The sequence below is a fragment of the Nicotiana tomentosiformis genome, chromosome 2, assembly GCF_000390325.3.
Source record: "Nicotiana tomentosiformis chromosome 2, ASM39032v3, whole genome shotgun sequence".
NCBI classification, from domain to species: Eukaryota; Viridiplantae; Streptophyta; class Magnoliopsida; order Solanales; family Solanaceae; genus Nicotiana; species Nicotiana tomentosiformis.
This window is the reverse complement of record NC_090813.1, coordinates 90,587,025-90,608,563: the sequence shown is the minus strand read 5'-3', so window position 1 is coordinate 90,608,563 and position 21,539 is coordinate 90,587,025. Positions and strand designations below refer to the sequence as shown.

Here is a 21,539-nt window from a genome sequence, read left to right as displayed (position 1 = left end):
AGAATTAGGAGGTAAGTTGTGATACTATATCATAGCCCTTTTTGACAAGGTCTCTCTGAACTTCTTCAATAGGACAAACTCGATCTCATTATCCTCCAAATCGTTTCCTTTGATGGCACATGTGTAAGAGGTCACACGCTCATTTGGGTCGGTCATTTCGTTATACTTAGTAATCTCGGGCATGCAGAATTTCTTAAGGATCGGCTTCGGAGCCGCGCTCGGAGGAAAAGGTTTCTGCACGAACTTCTTGGAATTCAGGCCTTTCAATATCGGTGGTGCTCCTGGAATCTGGTCTACCCTGGAATTGTAGGTTTCTACCTTCTTGCCATTAGCTTCGATTTTCTTCTCCCCTGATTCCATCCATTTTGTCAACTCTTCGAGAATCTTTATGATCTCAGGGTTAGCCTCTGATTCATGTTCATTCGACCTTTCTGCGATCGGTTCATCCATGCGGGTGACTTTCCGAGTGGATCGGGTTCAACTCTGCTTGGTGCTCGGCTTTGGTTCTGTAACTGAGCTATCACCGCCTATTAAACCTGCAACATTTTGAAGATCACCCGTAAACTGATCCTGTCCCCTCCAATGTTTTATGTATTTTGAGTTGCCGATCGGGCTCTACCATGGACGTAATTCTCGGGGTCAGTTGGCAAGTTTGAGTCGATAGCCACATGTGAATTAGCGTCAATTGGGTCTACGACCAGAATCTCAAAGGGATCAGCGGGTGGTACCTCGTTACCGGGTGCTACGTTGTTATTTTCACCGTGGTAACCGGACTCGTTGTCAACATGTAGGGGTGCTGATTGAGAGTTCGACATTTTGTGTTTTAACCTGAAATCAGAGACATTTCAAAGAGCAAGCGTAAAGTAATATGTGTTATGGAGATTTGTATCAAATAACCATTGTTATCTTTAGCCCCACGGTGGGCGCCAAACTGTTTACCCTCAAAATCGAATAACAATTAAATTTGTACGTTGTTTTAAGGATACGTGATCTAGCTTGATACAAAATGATAAATTGAAATAAACAACAACAACAACAACCCAGTATAATCCCACTAGGTTGGCCTGGGGAGAGTAGTGTGTACGCAAACCTTACCCCTACCCTGGGGTAGAGAGGTTGCCTGAAAACTCTTCATGTTTTCAAGCAAAGAGGGGCAGCTGCGAGCACCTAATTTTTGACTATATTTGAATTTTTATCACCTTCTACTATGTAAATATTTCAAAATTTAATATATATATTTTTTTAGCTTTGTTACATATATATATATATATATATATATATATATATATATATATATATATAGAAAATCTCTCTCTCTCTCTCTATATATATATATAGATAGATAGATAGATAGATAGAAATAATTATTAATAATTTAAAAGGTCAATTATTACTATTAGTATTATTTTTATTATTATTTTTATCTTTATTTTTAAATAAAATGAATTAAAAAACGAAAATAAATAAAAATTAATTTTTTTTAAAAACAAATTTTGGATGGGAATTAAAAAATAGGAAAAGTAGAAGTATAAAATTAAAAAATAAAAGTAAAAGTAGGTAGAACTTGTTTAATAAAAAAAGTAAAAGAAAGTGGAAAATTAAAAAAATAAAAGTAAAAGAATGTGGAAATTTAAAAAATAAAAAGTAAAATAAAGTTGGAATTAAAAAATAAAAGTAAGGGTATCTGATTTTTTTTATTTAAAAAAAGTAAAAGTAAGTGGGAAATAAAAAAAGAAAAGTAAAATAAGTGGGAAATAAAAAAAGAAAAGTAAAAAAGTGGGATTTTAAATATATTAAAAGTAAAAAAAGGTGAGAAATTAAAAAATAAAAGTAAAGGAAAGTGGGGAATTATTTTTTTAAAAAAATAAGAAAAATTGGAAGTGGAAATTCTTTTTAATTAAAAATAAAACAATAAATAAAAATAAAAAATAAAAATCTGAAAATTCCAAAAGAAAATTCTATAAATAGAAGAGAAATGTGGTGAAAAAAAGAGGGAGAGAGAAAAAAATAGGGAGGAAGGAATTGAGAGAAATTTATTTTCTTCTTCTAGGATAAGGAAATTTCTACTCGTGTCATTCTTTCTTCGTCTTTCTTTCGAAAAATCCAGCAAAATCACTCCCCCCAAAATAAATAGCCTTAAAACCCAGCAAAAACAAGTAACTAAATCACCGGTCTTGCAAGGTCGATTGAGGTTGCAAGTCGCGATTTGTTGTTATAGGTTTCGTGGCCGGTGAAAGCTCCAGTCAACACTCGTCGAATTGTTTAGCGCTCTTGTAATTTTATCTCTGTTAATTTATATCAAAGGTCCGTTATTTCCCTTTCTTCACTGATTATAATTGTCCATTTACCTTCTTGTCTATTGGTGTGATTATTGGGTAGCATGAAGTAGTAGTTCACTCTATTGATATTTGGATCATTTGAATCTGATTGTTTCCTTGTTCATATGTTTATTGGACCATGATGTTAATTTTAGAGTTGCAAAGTTTTATTTTGAGTTGATTTAACCGGATAAAGGGTCTATTGAATCACTGTAATTTGGCTTGTTTACTAATTTTGTTCATGAGATTGTGGTGTCATTAGTTTTGTTTAAGAAATGTACAGAATATGGGATAATGAGTTGGATAATTTTCTTGGGCCACGATTTGTTTCTAAGAAAATTGGTTTTTCTGCTGTTGGAGAAGAAAAGATTTTGGGCCAAAAGATTTAGTCTCATCAGGCCCAACGTAATAAATAACATAGTTGGCACATCTTTCTCTAAACTAGCCTACTTTTCTATAAATAATAAATCTAATTCTTCCACAAATAATTACATACCTCATGACCTTACAATAATCTCAAAATTAGTAATTGAATAATATTCGAACATCGTAGCTTGCTTTAGGTGTGATTAATAATAAATCATCGTGACTGTGGGTACGGTTCTCGTGGCATGGTCACGATACGTAATCCCCAATTCGAGTGTGCGTTTCACGTGACTCGACCACAACTTTAAACAATAATAAATAAAATTAAACGCGTTGTAGATTGCGGGTGCGTTTCACGTGACGCGATTTGCGATGTGTATAAACAACGAGTGTACGACAACGTAACTCGTCTAATATTAATTTCATAAAAGTTTAAAATGCAGTAATGTAATAAAAGCGGTAAAAGGAATAAAAATGCACATATAGGTTTAAAACATGTATTAAATCAAATAACTAGGCCAATTATTAATAGTTGAGCGACCGTGCTAAAACCACGGAACTCGGGAGTGCCTCACACCTTCTCTCGGGTTAACAGAATTCCTTACCCGGTCTTCTGTGTTCGCAGACCATAAATAAGAGTCAATTTTCCTCGATTTGGGATTCTAAAATAAATCGGTGACTTGGGACACCATAAATTATTTCAAGTGGCGACTCAAAAAAATAAATAAATAATCCCAATTCGATTAATGTCACTTAAATTGAAAAAACTCCCCTATCCCTGTGGGAAAAAGGAGGTGTGATGAAAAGAGGATCCTCACAGTCACTGGCATCGACACAGTCCTGGGCAAAGTTTCTCAGTCTCAAAGCAAGAGTTGTGATGAATATCTGAGAGTTGGACGGTTTACACAGATCAGGCATCTAGTCCAAGAGGCATGTCATGTTCATTGAAGTCTGTATACACTCCATATAAGTCATTCTTTCTTTTCCTCGAAAGGGATACCTCTTGTCTAAATTCATTTGTCCAGTCCATTATTTGCTTTTCTTTGAATCCTTTTCGGTTTAACTCTATTCTGAAACTAAGACAAAGAAGGGAAGGCAGGACTGATTTACAAGGTTCTCACTTGATACAAACCAATATGCAAAAGAAAAGGCACCCAATCTAGTCAAGGGCATCAAGTTGACTCCAACTGGCCATGTTGGCCGATGTTTCGAAATCAAAAACTGTTGAAAGAGGAAATTCAAAGTCAAATGCCCACAAGGGCAAAATAAAAGTTGAAAAGGTTAAGTCCCACGTGACTAACCATCATGGCAAAGTTCGGAAAAGCCAGAGGTTCTCCGAGGTTAAAAATGCAATCGATATTCAGGAAACAACCAGTTGCAACTGAAAGGACCGAGACCAAGTGACTGAAACAATCAAGGCCACAAAACCAACCACCATTTCAAACTGACAAATTATTCTTTGTTTGAAAAAAAAATAGGGAAACAGGTGCAATCCAAAAGCAACCTTGCAAGAAGCAGGTGCAACCAAAACGAAATTACGCAAAGGCTAGAAACAGTTTTGCAGCAACTACTGCAAAAGGGAAGTCTTCTCCAAACTCTTTCCCGCATTTTACTCATTATCTTAAAACAATATATGAAATTAAAAGGAAAGAAAAAAAATCATAGAAGTATAGGGTCTCCAATCCCTAGCTGCGTTTTCCAACATAGGGTCTTCACTCCCTAGTTAATAATTTTTAGACATAAGGTCTCCACTCCCTAGTCTCTTTTCCAACATAAGGTCTCCACTCCCTAGTTGATATTTTTAGATATAGGGTCTCCATTCCCTAGTCTGCTTTTTCAACATAGGGTATCCACTCCCTAGTTGATATTTTTAGACATAGGGTCTCCACTCCCTAGTCATTTTTCCAACATAGGGTCTCCACTCCCTAGTTGATGATTTTTAGACATAGGGTCTTCACTCCCTAGTCGCTTTTCCAACATAGGGTCTCCACTCCCTAGTTGATTTTATTTTAGACATAGGATCTCCACTCCCTAGTCTATTTTCCAACATAGGGTCTCCACTCCCTAGTTGATAATTTTTCAACATAGGGTATTCACTCCCTAGTTGATGATATTTTATACATAGGGTCTCCACTCCCTAGTATCTTTTCAAACATAGGGTCTCCACTCCCTAGTTGATGATTTTTCAACATAGGGTCCCCACTCCCTAGTTGATGATTTTTAGACATAGGGTCTCCACTCCCTAATTTATTTTCCAACATAGGGTCTCCACTCCCTAGTTGATATTTTTAGACATAGGGTCTCCACTCCCTAGTCGCTTTTGCAACATAGGGTCTCCACTCCCTAGTTGATGTTATTGTAGACATAGGGTCTCCACTCCCTAGTCGTCTTTTCCAACATAGGGTCTCCACTCCCTAGTTGATTTTATTTTTGACATGGGGTCTCCACTCCCTAGTTGATATTTTTAGACATGGGGTCTCCACTCCCTAGTCGCTTTTTCATTATAGGGTCTCCACTCCCTAGTTGATTTTATTTTAGACATAGGGTCTCCACTCCCTACTCGCCTTTTCCAACATAGGGTCTCCACTCCCTAGTTGATTGATATTTTAGACATAGGGTTTCCACTCCCTAGTCTCTTTTCTAACATAGGGTCTTCACTCCCTAGTTGATGATTTTCCAACATAGGGTATCCACTCCCTAGTTGATGATATTTTAGACATAGGGTTTCCACTCCCTAGTTGATATTTTTAGACATAGGGTCTCCACTCCCTAGTCTTCTTTTCCAACATAGGGTCTCCACTCCCTAGTTAATGTTTTTAGACATAGGGTCTTCACTCCCTAGTCGCTTTTCCAACATAGGCTCTCCACTCCCTAGTTGAAGTTATTTTAGACATAGGGTCTCCACTCCCTAGTCGCTTTTCCAACATAGGGTCCTCACTCCCTAGTTGATGATTTTTAGACATAGGGTCTCCACTCCCTAGTCGCTTTTCCAACATAGGGTCTTCACTCCCTAGTTGATTTTATTTTTAGACATAGGGTCTCCACTCCCTAGTCGCCTTTTCCAACCTAGGGTCTCCACTCCCTAGTTGATTTTATTTTAGGCATAGGGTCTCCACTCCCTAGTCGCTTTTCCAACATAGAGTATCCACTCCCTAGTTGATTGATATTTTAGACATAGGTTCTCTACTCCTTAGTCTCTTTTTCAACATAGGGTCTCCACTCCCTAGTTGATAATTTTCCAACATAGGGTATCCACTACCTAGTTGATGATATTTTAGACATAGGGTATCCACTCCCTAGTCTCTTTTCAAACATAGGGTCTCCACTCCCTAGTTGATGATTTTTAGACATAGGGTCTCCACTCCCTAATCGCTTTTGCAACATAGGGTCTCCACTCCCTAGTTGATGTTATTGTAGACATAGGGGCTCCACTCCCTAGTCGTTTTTTCCAACATAGGGTCTCCACTCCCTAGTTGATTTTATTTTTGATATAGGGTCTCCACTTCCTAGTCACTTTTTCCAACACAGGGTCTCCACTCCCTAGTTGATTTGATCTTAAATGCAGGGTATACCATTCCCCGATATCTTTGCCAATATAGGTTATCCCATTCCTTGCCCACATTTTTCCAACATAAGGTACACCAATCCTTAGTTGAGACATCCTTTTGATAATAAAAGAACACAATCCAAAAAACAAAAAAAAACACATGACATTTTCAGGGTACACCACTCCCGACCTTTTATTGCTTTCAATAAAGAAGTAGTTTAGAATTTTGTTACAATAACTCACGAAATTTTCTTAGTACAAACTGGGGCAGAAAAATTTTGTTCGATTGTTTGTTTTGGTGTCTGGGTAATTTTTACCTCGAGCCACAAGGTTCGAGATGATCAAAAGAAGAAGTCTCAATTCAGAATAAAAGAAAAGAAAAAAATAAGTGAATCCAAAATGCAAAAGCAATTGAAAAGATGTGGAATGCTAAGACATGACTGAAGCCACGAGCATTGGAGTCCCGGTTTGATTAGAAGAAGCTATAGAACAATGAACTAGAACCTAGAGCTAGCGAGCATCAAGGTTTAGATCAGAGTCTGCATGAAGAACCAGTCAAGACTCAAGATCAAGTTTCTGAAGACTCATAGATAGGAATCTTGTAACTCATAATTGATAGGCTTGTTTAGTTTCTTTTTTTATTTTGATATAATAGCAGGACCGCGGACCGGGGCCTCGACAGAACCTCACTCTACTCCTCAACTCATCATTCCACCATTCTCCTTGAACTACATGCGACCTGATTCCCCTATAACCCGGGATATGTAGGCTGTCCAAAATCAGGACTCGGTTGCACCCTATCTTTTATTTCTTTTCCTTTTGAATAATGGTTTGGTCAAAAATTAGTCACGTGGCTCACCTAGTCTTTGCCTGAAAACTCTTCATATTTCCAAGCAAAGAGGGGGCAGCTGTGAACACCTAATTTTTGACTATATTTAAATTTTTATCACCTTCTACTATGCAAATATTTCAGAATTTAATATAAATTTTATATTAGCTTTGTTAAATTATATTAGAAAAAATTATTAATAATTTAAAAGGTCAATTATTATTATTAGTATTATTTTTATTATTATTTTTATCTTTATTTTAAAATAAAATGAATTAAAAACTGAAAATAAATAAAAATTAATTATTATTATTTTTAAAACAAATTTCGGATGGGAATTAAAAAATTGGAAAAGTAGAAATATAAAATTAAAAAGTAAAAGTAAAAGTAGGTAGAAATTATTTAATAAAAAAAGTAAAAAAAAGTGGAAAATTAAAAAATAAAAGTAAAAGAATGTGAAAATTTAAAAAATAAAAAGTAAAATAAAGTTGGAATTAAAAAATAAAAGTAAGGGTATCTGATTTTTTTTAAAAAAAAAGTAAAAGTAAGTGGGAAATAAAAAAAAAAAGAAAAGTAAAATAAGTGGGAAATAAAAAAAGAAAAGTAAAAAAGAGGGGTTTTAAATATATTAAAAGTAAAAATAAGTGAGAAATTAAAAATAAAAGTAAAGGAAAGTGGGAAATTATTTTTTTAAAAAAATAAAAAAAATGGGAAGTGGAAATTCTTTTTAATTAAAAATAAAACAATAAATAAAAAATAAAAATCTGAAAATTCCGAAATTATTTTCTATAAATAGAAGAGAAATGTGATGAAAAAAAGAGGGAGAGAGAGAAAAAAAAAGAGGGAGGAAGGAATTGAGAGAAATTTATTTTCTTCTTCTAGGATAAGGAAATTTCTACTCGTGCCATTCTTTCTCCGTCTTTCTTTCGAAAAATCCAGCAAAATCACTCCCCCCAAAATAAATAGCCTTAAAACCCAGCAAAAACAAGCAACTAAATCACCGGTCTTGCAAGGTCGATTGAGGTTGCAAGTCGCGATTTGTTGTTAGAGGTTTCGTGGCCGGTGAAAGTTCCAGTCAACACTCGTCGAATTGTTTAGCGCTCTTGTAATTTTATCTCTGTTAATTTATATCAAAGGTCTGTTATTTTTATTTCTTCACTGATTATAACTGTCCATTTACCTTCTTGTCTATTGGTGTGATTATTGGATAGCATGAAGTAGTAGTTCACTCTATTGATATTTGGATTATTTGAATCTGATTATTTCCTTGTTCATATGTTTATTGGACCATGATGTTAATTTTAGAGTTGCAAAGTTTTATTTTGAGTTGATTTAACCGGATAAAGGATCTATTGAATCACTGTAATTTGGCTTGTTTACTAATTTTGTTCATGAGATTGTGGTGTCATTAGTTTTGTTTAAGAAATGTACAGAATATGGGATAATGAGTTGGATAATTTTCTTGGGCCACGATTTGTTTCTAAGAAAATTAATTTTTGGGCTGTTGAAGAAGAAAAGATTTTGGACTAAAAGATTTAGTCTCATCAGGCTCAACGTAATAAATAACATAGTTGGCACATCTTTCTCTAAACTAACCTACTTTTCTATAAATAATAAATCTATTTCTTCCACAAATAATTGCATACCTCATGACCTTACAATAATCTCAAAATTAGTAATTAAATAATATTCGAATATCGTAGCTTGCTTTAGGCGTGATTAATAATAAATCATCGTGACTGTGGGTACAGTTCCCGTGGCATGGTCACGATACGTAATCCCCAATTTGAGTGTGTGTTTCACGTGACTCTACCACAACTTCAAACAATAATAAATAAAATTAAACGCGTTGTAGATTGCGGGTGCATTTCACGTAACGTGATTTGCGATGTGTATAAACAACGAGTGTACGACAACGTAACTCGTCTAATATTAATTCCATAAAAGTTTAAAATGCAATAATGTAATAAAAGCGGTAAAGGGAATAAAAATGCACATATAGGTTTAAAATATGTATTAAATCAAATAACTAGGCCAATTATTAATAGTTGAGTGACCGTGCTAAAACCACGGAACTCGGGAGTGCCTCACACCTTCTCTCGGGTTAACAGAATTCCTTGCCCGATCTTCTGTGTTCGCAGACCATAAATAAGAGTCAATTTTTCTCGATTTGGGATTCTAAAATAAATCGGTGACTTGGGACACCATAAATTATTTCAAGTGGAGACTCTAAAAAAAAAATTCCAATTCGATTAATGTCACTTAAATTGGAAAAACTCCCATATCCCTGCGGGAAAAGGAGGTGTGACACTCCTCACCTTGCTCTTGGGGTGACTCGAACTCACAACCTCTTGGTTGGAAGTGGAGGGTGCTCACCACTAGAGCAACCCACTCGTGCCGAAATTGACATAAACAATGGGAAAGTAAATGCAAACCGCACAAGTTGAACGGTCTTAGCCTTAGAAGGTTAGCCGCCCTCGAGCCAAAAGTACTTTTATCGATATCATAACAGAATGACAATAGAATAATAAGAGCTAAAAATAATAATATATTGATTTGGGATAATGTGTTCAATGAATTATCATATCTCCTTTATATAGTAGAAGAGTCCTACTTTAGGTACAATTCTATAGAAGGTAAAAAATCTCTTAATATGCTGATTGCCGGTTCCTTATTGATACGTGCCGAGATTTCCGCCGCAATATCTGACCGGTCACGGATATTTCAGTCTTCTGTTAGTTATCTCAACAATGTCTCTCCAAGCTCGTTCAAGGCTAAGGTCGATATCGAACTCACCGCTAGTCGAAAGCAGGCGTTCCGACCTCGGGTCCTAGCTCGGTGGGACTCGAGGTCGATCTTCATTCCTTGGTTGCCACGTTCCAAACCTAATTTACTAAGTCGTAGGCGAGCTCGATTTCGACCGTATACAATTATAGTATCGTGCAAATAACGTTAAATAATTTTTGTTAGTGAAATGAAAAGGGAAAGGAATTGCTTTTAAAAATGTGGAATTTAGGAGCTTGTATATAATTTGGCAAACTTACAACCAATACCGTACAACTTTCCTTTTAATACTATAGCAATCGACAACTTAATATTTATTTTTGTTGCTTTGTTTCACATCTTCTTTTCTCCTATTGCGCATTTTTCGATTTCGTCTGGTGATTTAGTAACCAAAGAGATTTGAATAAGGTTAATTTGTTTGGCACACTATTTTGTATTAGTCCAAAAAATTTAACATAGTTTTATATTTAAAAATAATCTATTCATGTTTAAATTATTTAGAAAATACAAGGTTATAGGATCGGCCAAACCTGCTCTCTGCACTTTAGTCCAAGTGAACACAATAGAATATAGGTTCGTTTTGTAATTTACAAATGTTATAACAATCATGGTTAAGTAATACGTATGTTCATTTTAATCTTTTAATTACTAAGATTAAATTATTATTATTATTATTTTCGTGTGATATTTACTTATGTAATTGCAGTATATGGCAAAGTGCAAAACACTGATTGGTTAAACTGTTTTGTTTCATCTGCTGCTTAGCCCTTCTTGCATAACTTAGGAGCACAACTACTTGACGAAAAGCTACAAGACAAGTGCAACATTAACATAAGGAGGGGACAATGTCCCACTTATCCACATGCTATAAACATGGTCCTAAAAGGGGAAACTTAAAAGTAGAATAATCCATAAAACGAGAACAAATAGCGAGTCAACACCTATTCTCACAAGGCAAATTCTTGAGTCATAGGTTCAGTTTTTGTGATCTAAATGAAGATTTTAAGAGATAATGAAGTTTTGTATCTTCGATTGAATAATCAGGTGTTAATATATACAAACCTATATCTTGTTAACTAAGAAAATTATCTTAGAAAATAAGGCAACCACTACTATAGTCTCCAAAACATATACAGTTTCCTAAAATAAACATAAAATAATACTACATCATATTTATAATTATGTTATATCTCCCAATACTCCCCCTCAAGTTGGAGCATGAAGATCGTGAATGCCCAACTTGCGAAGTAGGTACAAAAATTGTTGTTTCCCAAGTGCTTTAGTAAATATGTTTGCTAGTTGTTCAGAAGTGCGCACATGAAATGCAACAATGTTACCAACTGTTATTTCATCACGTACGAAGTTACAATCAACCTCAATGTGCTTTGTACGCTCATGCAAAACTGAATTTGCAGATATATATAGAGCAGCTTGACTATCACAATACAAACGAACGAGATCCTTGTGAAAGACACCTAAGGATCATAACAGGGCCTTGAGCCATTTTAACTCACACATCGTTGTCGCCATAGAACGATATTCCGCTTCGGCCGAGGAGCGAGAGGCAGTATGTTGTTTCTTGGTTTTCCAAGAGATAGGTAAATTTCCTAGTAGAATAAAATAATCAGTTAAAGAACGTCGTATCATCGGATAGCTTGCATAATTAGAATCACAATATGCATGTAAGAGCAAATTGCTATCAGCTCGTAAGAAAATTTCCTGACCTGGATTGCCCTTCAAAATCTCAGTACACTCAATGCTTCCTCCCAATGTCTCTCTTTTGGACAATACATGAACTGAGCTAATATATGAACTGAATAGCACAGCTCGGGACGAGTGATGGTCAAATAAATTAGTCGAACGACCAATCATCTATATTTTTTAGGTTCAACAAAATTATTACCATTGTCCAATGCGAGCTTATGATTCTGCTCAATAGGAAAGCTAGCAAGTTTGGCTCCAAGAAGTCCAGTTTCACTCAAAATATCAAGTGCATATTTTCTCTAACAAAGAAACAGACCATTTCTGGCCACTTCTATCCCCAAAAAATATTTTAATGGCCCAAGATCTTTCATGTAAAAGCAACGATGCAAATATTGTTTAAAGTAAGCAATAGCACTAGAATCGTCTCCGGCAATGATCAAATCGTCGACATAAACAAGAACATGTAATGTTAAACCATTTTTTATACAAGAGAATAAAGAATAATCTGCAAATGATTGCACAAAACCAAATGTCCTTAAGGAACTAGCAAGTTTAGCAAACCAATCTCTTGGAGCTTGTCACAATCCATATAAGGATTTGCGAAGGCGACACACTTTCCCTTGAGTCGAGGTCTCAAATCCGGGTGGAAGTTGAATATAAACTTCTTCATCTATATCCCCATGCAAGAATGTATTATGAACATCCATTTGATGCAACTCCCATTTTTTAGCCACAACAATGCTAAAAAAAATTCGTACAGATACCATTTTCGCCACCGGAGCGAAAGTTTCATTGTAATCAATTACAGTCACCTGCTTGTTACTAAGAACCACAAGCCAAAGCTTTAAATCGCTCAATTGTACCATCAGAATTATATTTGATTTTATATACCTACTTGCATCCGATAGTCTTCTTTCCCGGGGGAAGAAACTCTAATGTCCATATACCATTCTTTTCCAATGCGTCAATTTCTTCTTTCATAGCACGTCACCAAAGAGGGTCATGCACAACATCATAAAACCTTGTGGGTTCAATACCTGCAGCAACAGCTACCAGAAAGCTCTTGTGTCTAGAAGAAAAATTATTGCAAGTCACATAGTTAGCTATGGGATACGGCATACCTGAGGACTGTGAATGAGTGGGTGATGAGCTTTGCGTTGGGGTATCTATGCACATAGTAGTATGATACTGAGTTGTGTAACATACATAATCTTTTAATCTGGTGGACACTTTATGTTCCCGATGTCCCCGACCAAGAGCTTTACCCACAGTAGTAATAGTAGTATGAGGAGTCTCTGTACCCACAATGGTAGAACTTGTGTTCATATTTTCCTCATGAATGGGACTAGGAGAAGTAACATCTACCCTCATTTCTTCATTTATGTTAGGCTCAATATCAAAACTCCCCCTTGAGTGAATAGAGGCTGCGTGATCATGTTGCATGATATGATCATTAGTGGGGGAAGCACCAGAGAAATCCAGCGGAGTGCTAGGCTCAGAGTCAAACACTAAACCAACATAAGGGAAGACTCTTTCATCAAAAATAATATCACGAGACACAAAAAAGTCTCCAGTCTCTAAATCATAGACACGCCATCCCTTCTTCCCGGAAGGATATCCAACAAAAATACATCGACGACTCCTAGAGCTAAACTTATCTTTTTCATGGGACCTAAGATGAGCAAAGCATAGACATCCAATACTTTTAGAGACTTATAGGAAGGTTCTTTTTCAAAAATTAACTCATAAGGAGTCTTTCCATCCAATATGGGAGTAGGAGTATGATTAATAAGATAAACTGCAGTCAAAACATATTCTCCCCAAAATGAGATCGGCAAATTAGCTTGGAAACAGAGTGCACGAGCAACATTCAAAATATGACGATGCTTCCTTTCCACTCGTCCATTTTGCTGAGGTGTATCAACACAAATTGTTTGATGGACTATTTTCTGCTTCGCATAGAAAGTACGAAGACAAGCGAACTCCTTACCATTGTCGCTTCTAAGTATTTTCACCCTTTTCTGAAACTGAGTCATAACCATGGAACAAAATTATTTTATTTTATGTTTAACCTCACTTTTCTCGGCCATTAAGTAGACCCACACACCACGAGAAAAATCGTACACAATAGTAAGGAAATAGACAGCGCCACAAGAAGAAGGAACACGATAAAGGCCTCACACATCACAATGAATTAATTCAAATAAATTACTTTTATTCATACTATTAGGAAATATTCCTTTTGTTTGTTTTGCTCTTAAGCAAACATTACATAACTCATTTGTTCTAGTATGACTACTAATTCTAGGAAGAAGAGAAACTATCTTATTGGAGGGATGACCAAGCCGACGATGCCATAAATCAAAATTATCCACCTTATAGGTGCTATTTGTTTGTGCTCGTGCCACTAACATCAAACAATATACCCCATCGCATTGTTCACCCATACCAATCATTGTCCTCAAAGTCCGATCCTAATCACACAAAGCATATCAGCAAATATGACTAAGCAATTATTTTCATTAGCGAGCTTAGACACAGAAATTAAATTATATTTTAATTGAGGTACATAAAGAACATGATGCAATTTGAGATTATTTTCGAATATAACAATCCCCGCCTTCGAAGCCGTAGTCGTGGAACCGTTTGGAAGGCCTACTAGAAATGGTGTCACATCATATAAATTTATAAATAATTTGGCATTACCACTCATATGGTAAGATGTCCCCGAGTCGACAATCCAACGAATTCCAAAAGTGTTACTTGATAATTTATCATAGTTCTTATTGTGGAAATTAAGCATAGATACCAGTACACTCCACTGGTCATTAGATAATCTCGTCCAAGCATTAATATCTGCCTTTATTTTACTATTTGACTCAGTTGCTTGTGCAGCATTAGCAACTGCTGTAATCCCACGTCTAGTGCCACCACGTCCATAATTACCAATGTTTCCAGATCGTCCACCACGACCACATCCAGTAGTCTTTCCTCCTCCTCGTCCTGTACCCCACCATTCAGGATACCCGATTAACAGAAAACAATCTTTCTTTTCATGTCCAAGTTTTTCGCAACTATACATGTTGGTTTATCCGAATTATTAGATGTTCTGCTATTGTAGTTGATGCGAGCATTAGATAAGGATTGCACAGCAAAAGTGTTGAGGTTCTGTTTTTAAGATGAAATAGTCTTAAAATGAGGGTGAATGGGAAATAGAGGGAAAATAAAATTTTTGAGTAAAATTTTAAGTTTCCTCCTCTTGACAATGAGACATTGTCCCATATTGGAAGAGGAAAAGATTTTTGGTGGGTATATATATAATTGCTCTTCTTGTAGCTCTTAAAGAGTTAAGAAGAAAGCAAGCCTCGCGCCGTCGTCGTCGTCGCTCGCTCGGCTCGGCCTCGGCTTAAATTTTTTGGACCAAATTTATTTGTTAATAGTAAATATTAACGTAAGATTATCCGCATTTATAACGGATATTTTCCAATCCGTGTATTGACCACCAGCTGCAATAGCAGCCCTTCCCACCATGGCCAAGTGCTTGCTCCACAAACAAGCTAGTGCATGATTCACCATGGAGGATGGAGGGTCGTTCATCTTCAAAGCTGGCTGCTATATATATGTGCAGCAACTGTTGAAGAAAGACACGAACGAAGAACGAAAACACCAACAAAACTGCAAAATGCTCAACTTTGGCTATACATTGCACTCCTTCCTCTCAGCATTTCCATACGATTTTCTGAGTTTCTACTCCTTCGTTCTGCATTGTTTTAACGTCAAACAAAGCAACTGTAAGTATGATTTGCTACCGAACTTTGTGTTCGCTGAAACACTGGGGTTTGAAGTACCGCTACACCAGTGTGTGATTTGTTCTATCCTGAGAGGAAATAATTCATTACCTTGGGTACTAGGAGGGGATTAAATTCCTTAAGGAAACACTGTGAATTCAGTGGGCTCGAATTAATTACTGTTTCATTACGATAACTTATATTTTATAGAATTATTATTTACAAATACAGCAATATTGGCGGGACTAACAAAAAGCAATAGAGTCTGCACGCTCCACTTAGCTCGAGCAACATTCTGATGTCGTTCCTCTTGTATAATCATGGCATAAACTCGATTCAACGTAGGTAGGGGTTCCATGCTTAATATGTTGGAGCGTGTAGTCCCAAACACATCATCATCAAGTATCATTAAGAACTTATGTACTTTCTCATTTTCGCGTTCTTGTACCAGTTCCTTTGATGCCCCACACCTACACCCAGCACATGTACATATCAGATTCTTTGTGTAACAATAAGTTCTTCCCACATGCTCTTCAATTTACCGTAGTACGCAACAACAATCTGTCCTTCTTGTTTACAAGATGCAAGTTCGTTTTTCAACTAATGTATTCTCGTGTCATTACCAATTGAGAATCGTTCACTCTAGTCTTCCCATAGTTCTTTAACAGTTTCTATGTAAGAGATCGTAGAACGAAGTGGACCCATGCAATCAACATCGAATTGACGGCATACCAATCATCGAGTTCAAATCCTTCTTCCTTGGGCTTTGTAATCATTCCCATTGATAAAATCCAATTTCTTTTTTGCTCTAAAAGCATTTCTCACGGCCTTAGCCCATTCGTCATAATTGTCGCCCATCAAAACCACATGAGTTATGCATATTCCTGTGTGGTCTGCTGAAAGCAAGAAATATGGCGATGTTGGATTATTCATGGGAGTTTTGCTGCTTCGTGATTCACTGCCTCCGTCTCCGTCCTTTTTCTTGTTGGCGGCGGCCATCTCACTCAATTCCTTCTGGGTTATGGCTCTGATACCATGAGGAGTTTAAGAGAAAATGAAGTTTTGTATCTTCTATTGAACAATCAGGTGTTAATATATACAAAATATATGTCTAGTTAACTAAGAAAGCTATCGTAGAAAATAAGGCAACCACTACTATAGTCTCTTAAGCATATACAACTTCCTAAAATAAACACAAAATAATATTACACTATATTTACAACTATGTTATATCTCCCAATACTAAATGCAACATCTAAGTTTGCATAGAGTTAGTTATAGTCTACTTTATTAGGTAGCATTGCCCGTGATTATGAATATTTTGTGAATAGGAAAAATAAAGCAGTAGCAATAAGCAAGCTTTCTTTAACCTTAGCAGGAACATTTGTTTTATAACATCTAAACTCAGAAGCGCATGGGCGTATCTAGGGGGTTCCATGGGGCACGTGAACCCATGCTCCCCGCCCTAAATATATGTGTGTGCACCCATGCTCAAAGTATTATATGATGTGATGGTTATTGAGTGTACCTCTCTAGGTGAGGTTGTGAGTTCAAATCTTATGTCAATCTTGTTCCCTCCGCCTCCGTCTAAACCAGCCATTCCTAACATGGAAGTATCTTTGAACTCCTCCCACCACGGCATAGTAACATGTGGGAACAACAAACAGAATAATAATCCCATTATTGTGTTAAATAATGAAAGGCACATGGCTTTATTATAGGGTCGATTTTTCGCAATTAACTCAACATTAGGGGCTCACACTCTTCCACAAGGATGCTAGTGACACAAAGTTATGGGGGAAAAAGTCTTTAAAATAAACAGAACAAACCAATTAAAGAAAAATAAGAAGATCACAGTCCAAATGCCTTAAAGCTCAAATCTGCAAACGAGCATTGCTAACTTTTTTCAACGGGAAGAGGCTTTCTACATAAGTATAAATGCCATAATTGTCAATCCAACCCTTTACTGAATGCATCAATATTTCCAATTTTCTCCAGCTATTTTCCCTAACGTCATAATTATATCTCAAATGATCTAAAGCAGCATTCCACAATTTGATATTTCTTTTAACATGGAATGCAACTATAATTTTTTTGGAATAATTCGACATATAGATAACTCCACTAATGCAAATTCCACTTTTATATGGTAAAAACTCAGCCATGCTTTTAATCTCTCTCCAACGTTCTTCTGTTCCTAAAGTGAAAATCCAATTTCTTGTGAACCCTCTTGAAACACCAAGTGTCATCAAAATCTTCTGGTTCATCACCTAGTAAATAGGAACATTCATAGTATAATAAAAGATCAAGTTCTTTTAATCGGGGAAGAAGTCTTACTTCTTTTGTAGCGGGATTGAAAATTCTAACAGACTCTATCTTTTCCTCACAGAAGCAGAAAAAAACCATTAGCGTGTGATATATTAGGGGTGTACAAAGTACAAACCGAATCGGGGGAACCGAATCGGAGAAACCGCACAAATCGAAAAATCCGTCAAAATCGAACAAATCCAAACCGATATAGTTTGTTTGGTTAAGTTTCGATAAAAATCGAATCAGCCCGGTAAACCAAAATTACATCCAGAGACTTTTCCATCTTTCTTCATCTCTATACTATAAAATCCTTCTCTTTCTGGCACAGAGAATTTTATTCTACTCGGGTGTGTCATAGAGCGACATTGATGGATATCGACCAAATATTGATGACGTTGATGGATAACTGTTTGCTCAATCCATTTTGCTTCCACTATGTGGCAACAATATTTTGGATGACCAAATTTGTTTTACAGTAGTAACTAAAGCAGCTTATCGAATTTCTTTAATGGATAGAATTTTTTATTTTTATTTTTACCTCTCCCAAATTGGAATTACAAAGTAAAATTCAGTTTAGAGTTGAAATTCTTATTTTTCAAGCTTATTGTTAGAACTTGAATTGTGAGCTTACAATCTATGAATGAAGAAGTGAGATCAAAGGAATTTTCTAGAAAGAGAAAGAGAGAGAAGTCTGTTATTCTTCTTACATTGTTACCGAGAAGAATGAAAGAGGGAAAATGAATTAGTACTAATTAATTTCTGAAAGTTTACTATTTATTAAAAACTAACCGACTGCTAACAAACTCTAACTTTCTCTAATTACACATTAACCCTATAGTTTTGATACTACCCCTCAAGCTGGAGGGTGAAATACATCTAACACCCCCAGCTTGGACAATAAAAGATGGTGTTGGCTTACACCTAATCCTTTGGTCATAATGTCTGCAATTTGCTCGTTGGTGGGCATGTAATCAGGTGCAATCAGTCCTTCTTTAATCTTCTTCCTCACAAAATGAAAGTCTATTTCTATGTGCTTGGTCCTTTCATGATAGATTGGATTAGCTGCTACTGCATTGCTGCTTTACTATCCGTGTATACTCCCACATGTTCTTGTACTCTTACATTGAGATCCTTTAGCAGTCCCACTAGCCAAACAATTTCAGCAGTGACTGCTGCCATACTCCTGTATTCTGCCTCTGCAGAACTTCTGCTCACTATCTGTTATTTTTTAGACTTCCATGAAACCAATGAGTCACCCAACTTGATCACATAACCAGTCACTGACCTTCTTGTGTTTAGGCATACTACCCAATCTGAATCACAATAGGCAGTTACTTGTGTTAGTGCTCCTTTTTTCAGAAATATACCCATGCCTGGTGACTTCTTGATGTATCTGACAACCCTCATGGCTGCTTCTAGGTGAGACTGTTTTGGATGTTGCATGAATTGACTCAGCAACTGTACTGCAAAGCAGATGTCCGGCCTGGTTATAGTCAAGTATATCAACTTGCATATTAACCTCTGATATCCATTGATATCCTTCAGTTCCTCATCATCTATCTTGTTCATGTGTTTGTCATAATCAATTGTTGTCAGCTTCAGATTTTGTTCCAATGGAGAACTAGCAGATTTTGCACCACTTAATCATGTGTCTGAGATGAGTTGTAGAGCATATTTTCTTTGGTTTAATAGGATCCCTCTCTTGGACCTCATGATCTCTATTCCCAGAAAATATTTAAGTTCTCCCAAATCCTCATTTTGAAGTTGTTATGCAGTGTGTTCTTTGCTTCATCTACAAGTGTGTTGTTGCTGCCAAAGTTGGTGATTGAGTGTGCATTGTTCCGAGTAGGTGTCCACCCAGTGACAAAATCTTTATGCCAAATAGGTGGTTTCACTCCTCTACCAGATCTCCTCAGTTCAGTAGTGCCATTGACTGGTTGCATAGGCTCCCCTATTGAAGATGTTGTAGGTGCTGAGGCATCGGATGGATCATGTGCTATTTCTTGTGTAGGATTTCCATCTGGTTCAACTGCTGTCTGATCTGCTGCTGTTGGTACTGGTAGTTCTGCTTCAGCTCCTGTTTGATTTGCTGCTACTGGTACTGGTAGCTCTTCTTCAGCTGAATGTGCTTCATCTTCTAAAATAATATCTCCAGCACTTGCAGTATCATCTCCATCTACTGCAGCAGCATTTCCATCTCCTGTAATAGAAAAATGCTCACCTTCATGTGTTGGTCTTCCTTCTGAGTGTATTAGTGCACCAGTAAATTGAGTAAATATATCCTCATTGTCTTCTGTGAGATGCTTAAAAGGAAATATGTCTTCCCTGAAGCTTACATCCCTGCTAACTAGGAAATCCCTGGTGTCCAAGTCATATAATTTGTACCCCTTTTGAGTTTCTCAATACCCAAACAAAACAGTCATCCTTCCCCTTGGTAAGAACTTGTCTTTCCTAGGTAGTATACAAGCATAACATAGGCACCCAAATACCCTCAAATGGTCTATTTTAGGTGTCCTACCAAACAGCATTTCATAAGGTGACTTTCCCTTTAACACTTCAGTAGGCAACTTATTAATCAGATAGACAGTAATTTTTACACAATCACCCCAAAATCTTGAAGGCAAACCACTTTGGAATTTTAGAGCCATAGCTACTTCCAAAATATGCATATGCTTCCTCTCAACCACCCATTTTGTTGGGGTGTATAAGGACACTACGTTGATGTATAATTCCCAGTGAAGATAGTAACTCATTACATTTGCTATTGAAGAACTCTGTTCCATTGTCAGATCTCAATGTCTTTACACAAGTACCAAACTGATTCTTTATTAATAATAAGAAGTCCATCGATACAACTATCACTTCACATTTTGAATGTAACAAACAAGCCCATGTATATCTACTAAAGTCATCAACCAAAGTAACAAAATAATACTTCATGTCATAAGGTGTTGTCTTATATGGACCCCATACATCAATGTGCACAAGCTGAAAGATACTATTAGTCTTACTGATACTAATAGGAAACTTTAGTCTACTTTGTTTTGCTAATGGACAGATATGACAATCTCTTTGTACATCTAACTTGACTTTATTTTGCAAATCTAGTAGGTGTTGCATAGCTGTTGTTGAAGTATGTCCTAGCATGTTGTGCCATAGTGTAGTGTTTATTTCTTCCCTTTGAACAGATGCTACCGCTATATCCTTCTCCCTTCTAAGTATGTACAATCCATTGTCCTCTCTACCAATCCCCAGAACCTTGCCATTGTAGAGGCCCTGAAAGATGACAAAGTAAGGATAAAAGCAAGCTGAACAACATAGTTCTTTTGTCAGTTTTGATACTGAAAGCAAGTTGAACTTAAAATCAGGGACATGTAGAACATTTGTAATTCTCTGTGTATCCATTACTATTGCATCCCCTGTGTGTGTAATTTCTGATCTAGATCCTGTTGGAGTTTGTACTTCATCATTACTCTGTCTGTTTATGCTCTGGATACTTTCCAAAACATTTTTGCAAAAAGTAATATGATGTGAAGCTCCTGAGTCTACTATCCAATCATAACATTGGGCATTAGACAGTAGTGACATAGTACCTGCCAAGTTTGAGGATGCTCCCCGAATTGAAGAGTTTTCACCTATTGAGGTCTTTGACAACAAGTTCACCAACTGATTGTACTACTCCTCAGTAAAGTAACTCCCCTGCTGAATTTGAATCTGATTCTTCCCAATGACACTTTCTTCAGTATTTGCAGTGTTGGCAAAAGGTTTGGTCACATTGTATTGTCCTTTCTTTTTGCTCTTGAAGTCAGGTGGATACCCGATGATTTTTGTAGCAATTTTCCTTTAGGTGACCCTTATAACCACAATGCTCACAGATCATTCCTGGCATTTTG

At 36.5% G+C, this 21,539-nt stretch overlaps 1 protein-coding gene across 1 annotated transcript; it reads right to left on the bottom strand.

Annotated features, from left to right (window-relative positions):
• Positions 1-477: 477 nt before the first annotated feature.
• LOC138905242 (uncharacterized) lies at positions 478-14,630 on the bottom strand. The gene is made up of 7 exons (XM_070193747.1): positions 14,358-14,630; positions 13,292-13,575; positions 12,586-13,220; positions 11,865-12,053; positions 10,537-10,651; positions 620-828; positions 478-536 (listed from the first exon to the last, which is right to left on the bottom strand). Exons 1-7 carry the CDS (start codon positions 14,628-14,630, stop codon positions 478-480), a joined length of 1,764 nt encoding a protein of 587 aa, XP_070049848.1.
• Between the last annotated feature and the right edge of the window lie 6,909 nt (positions 14,631-21,539).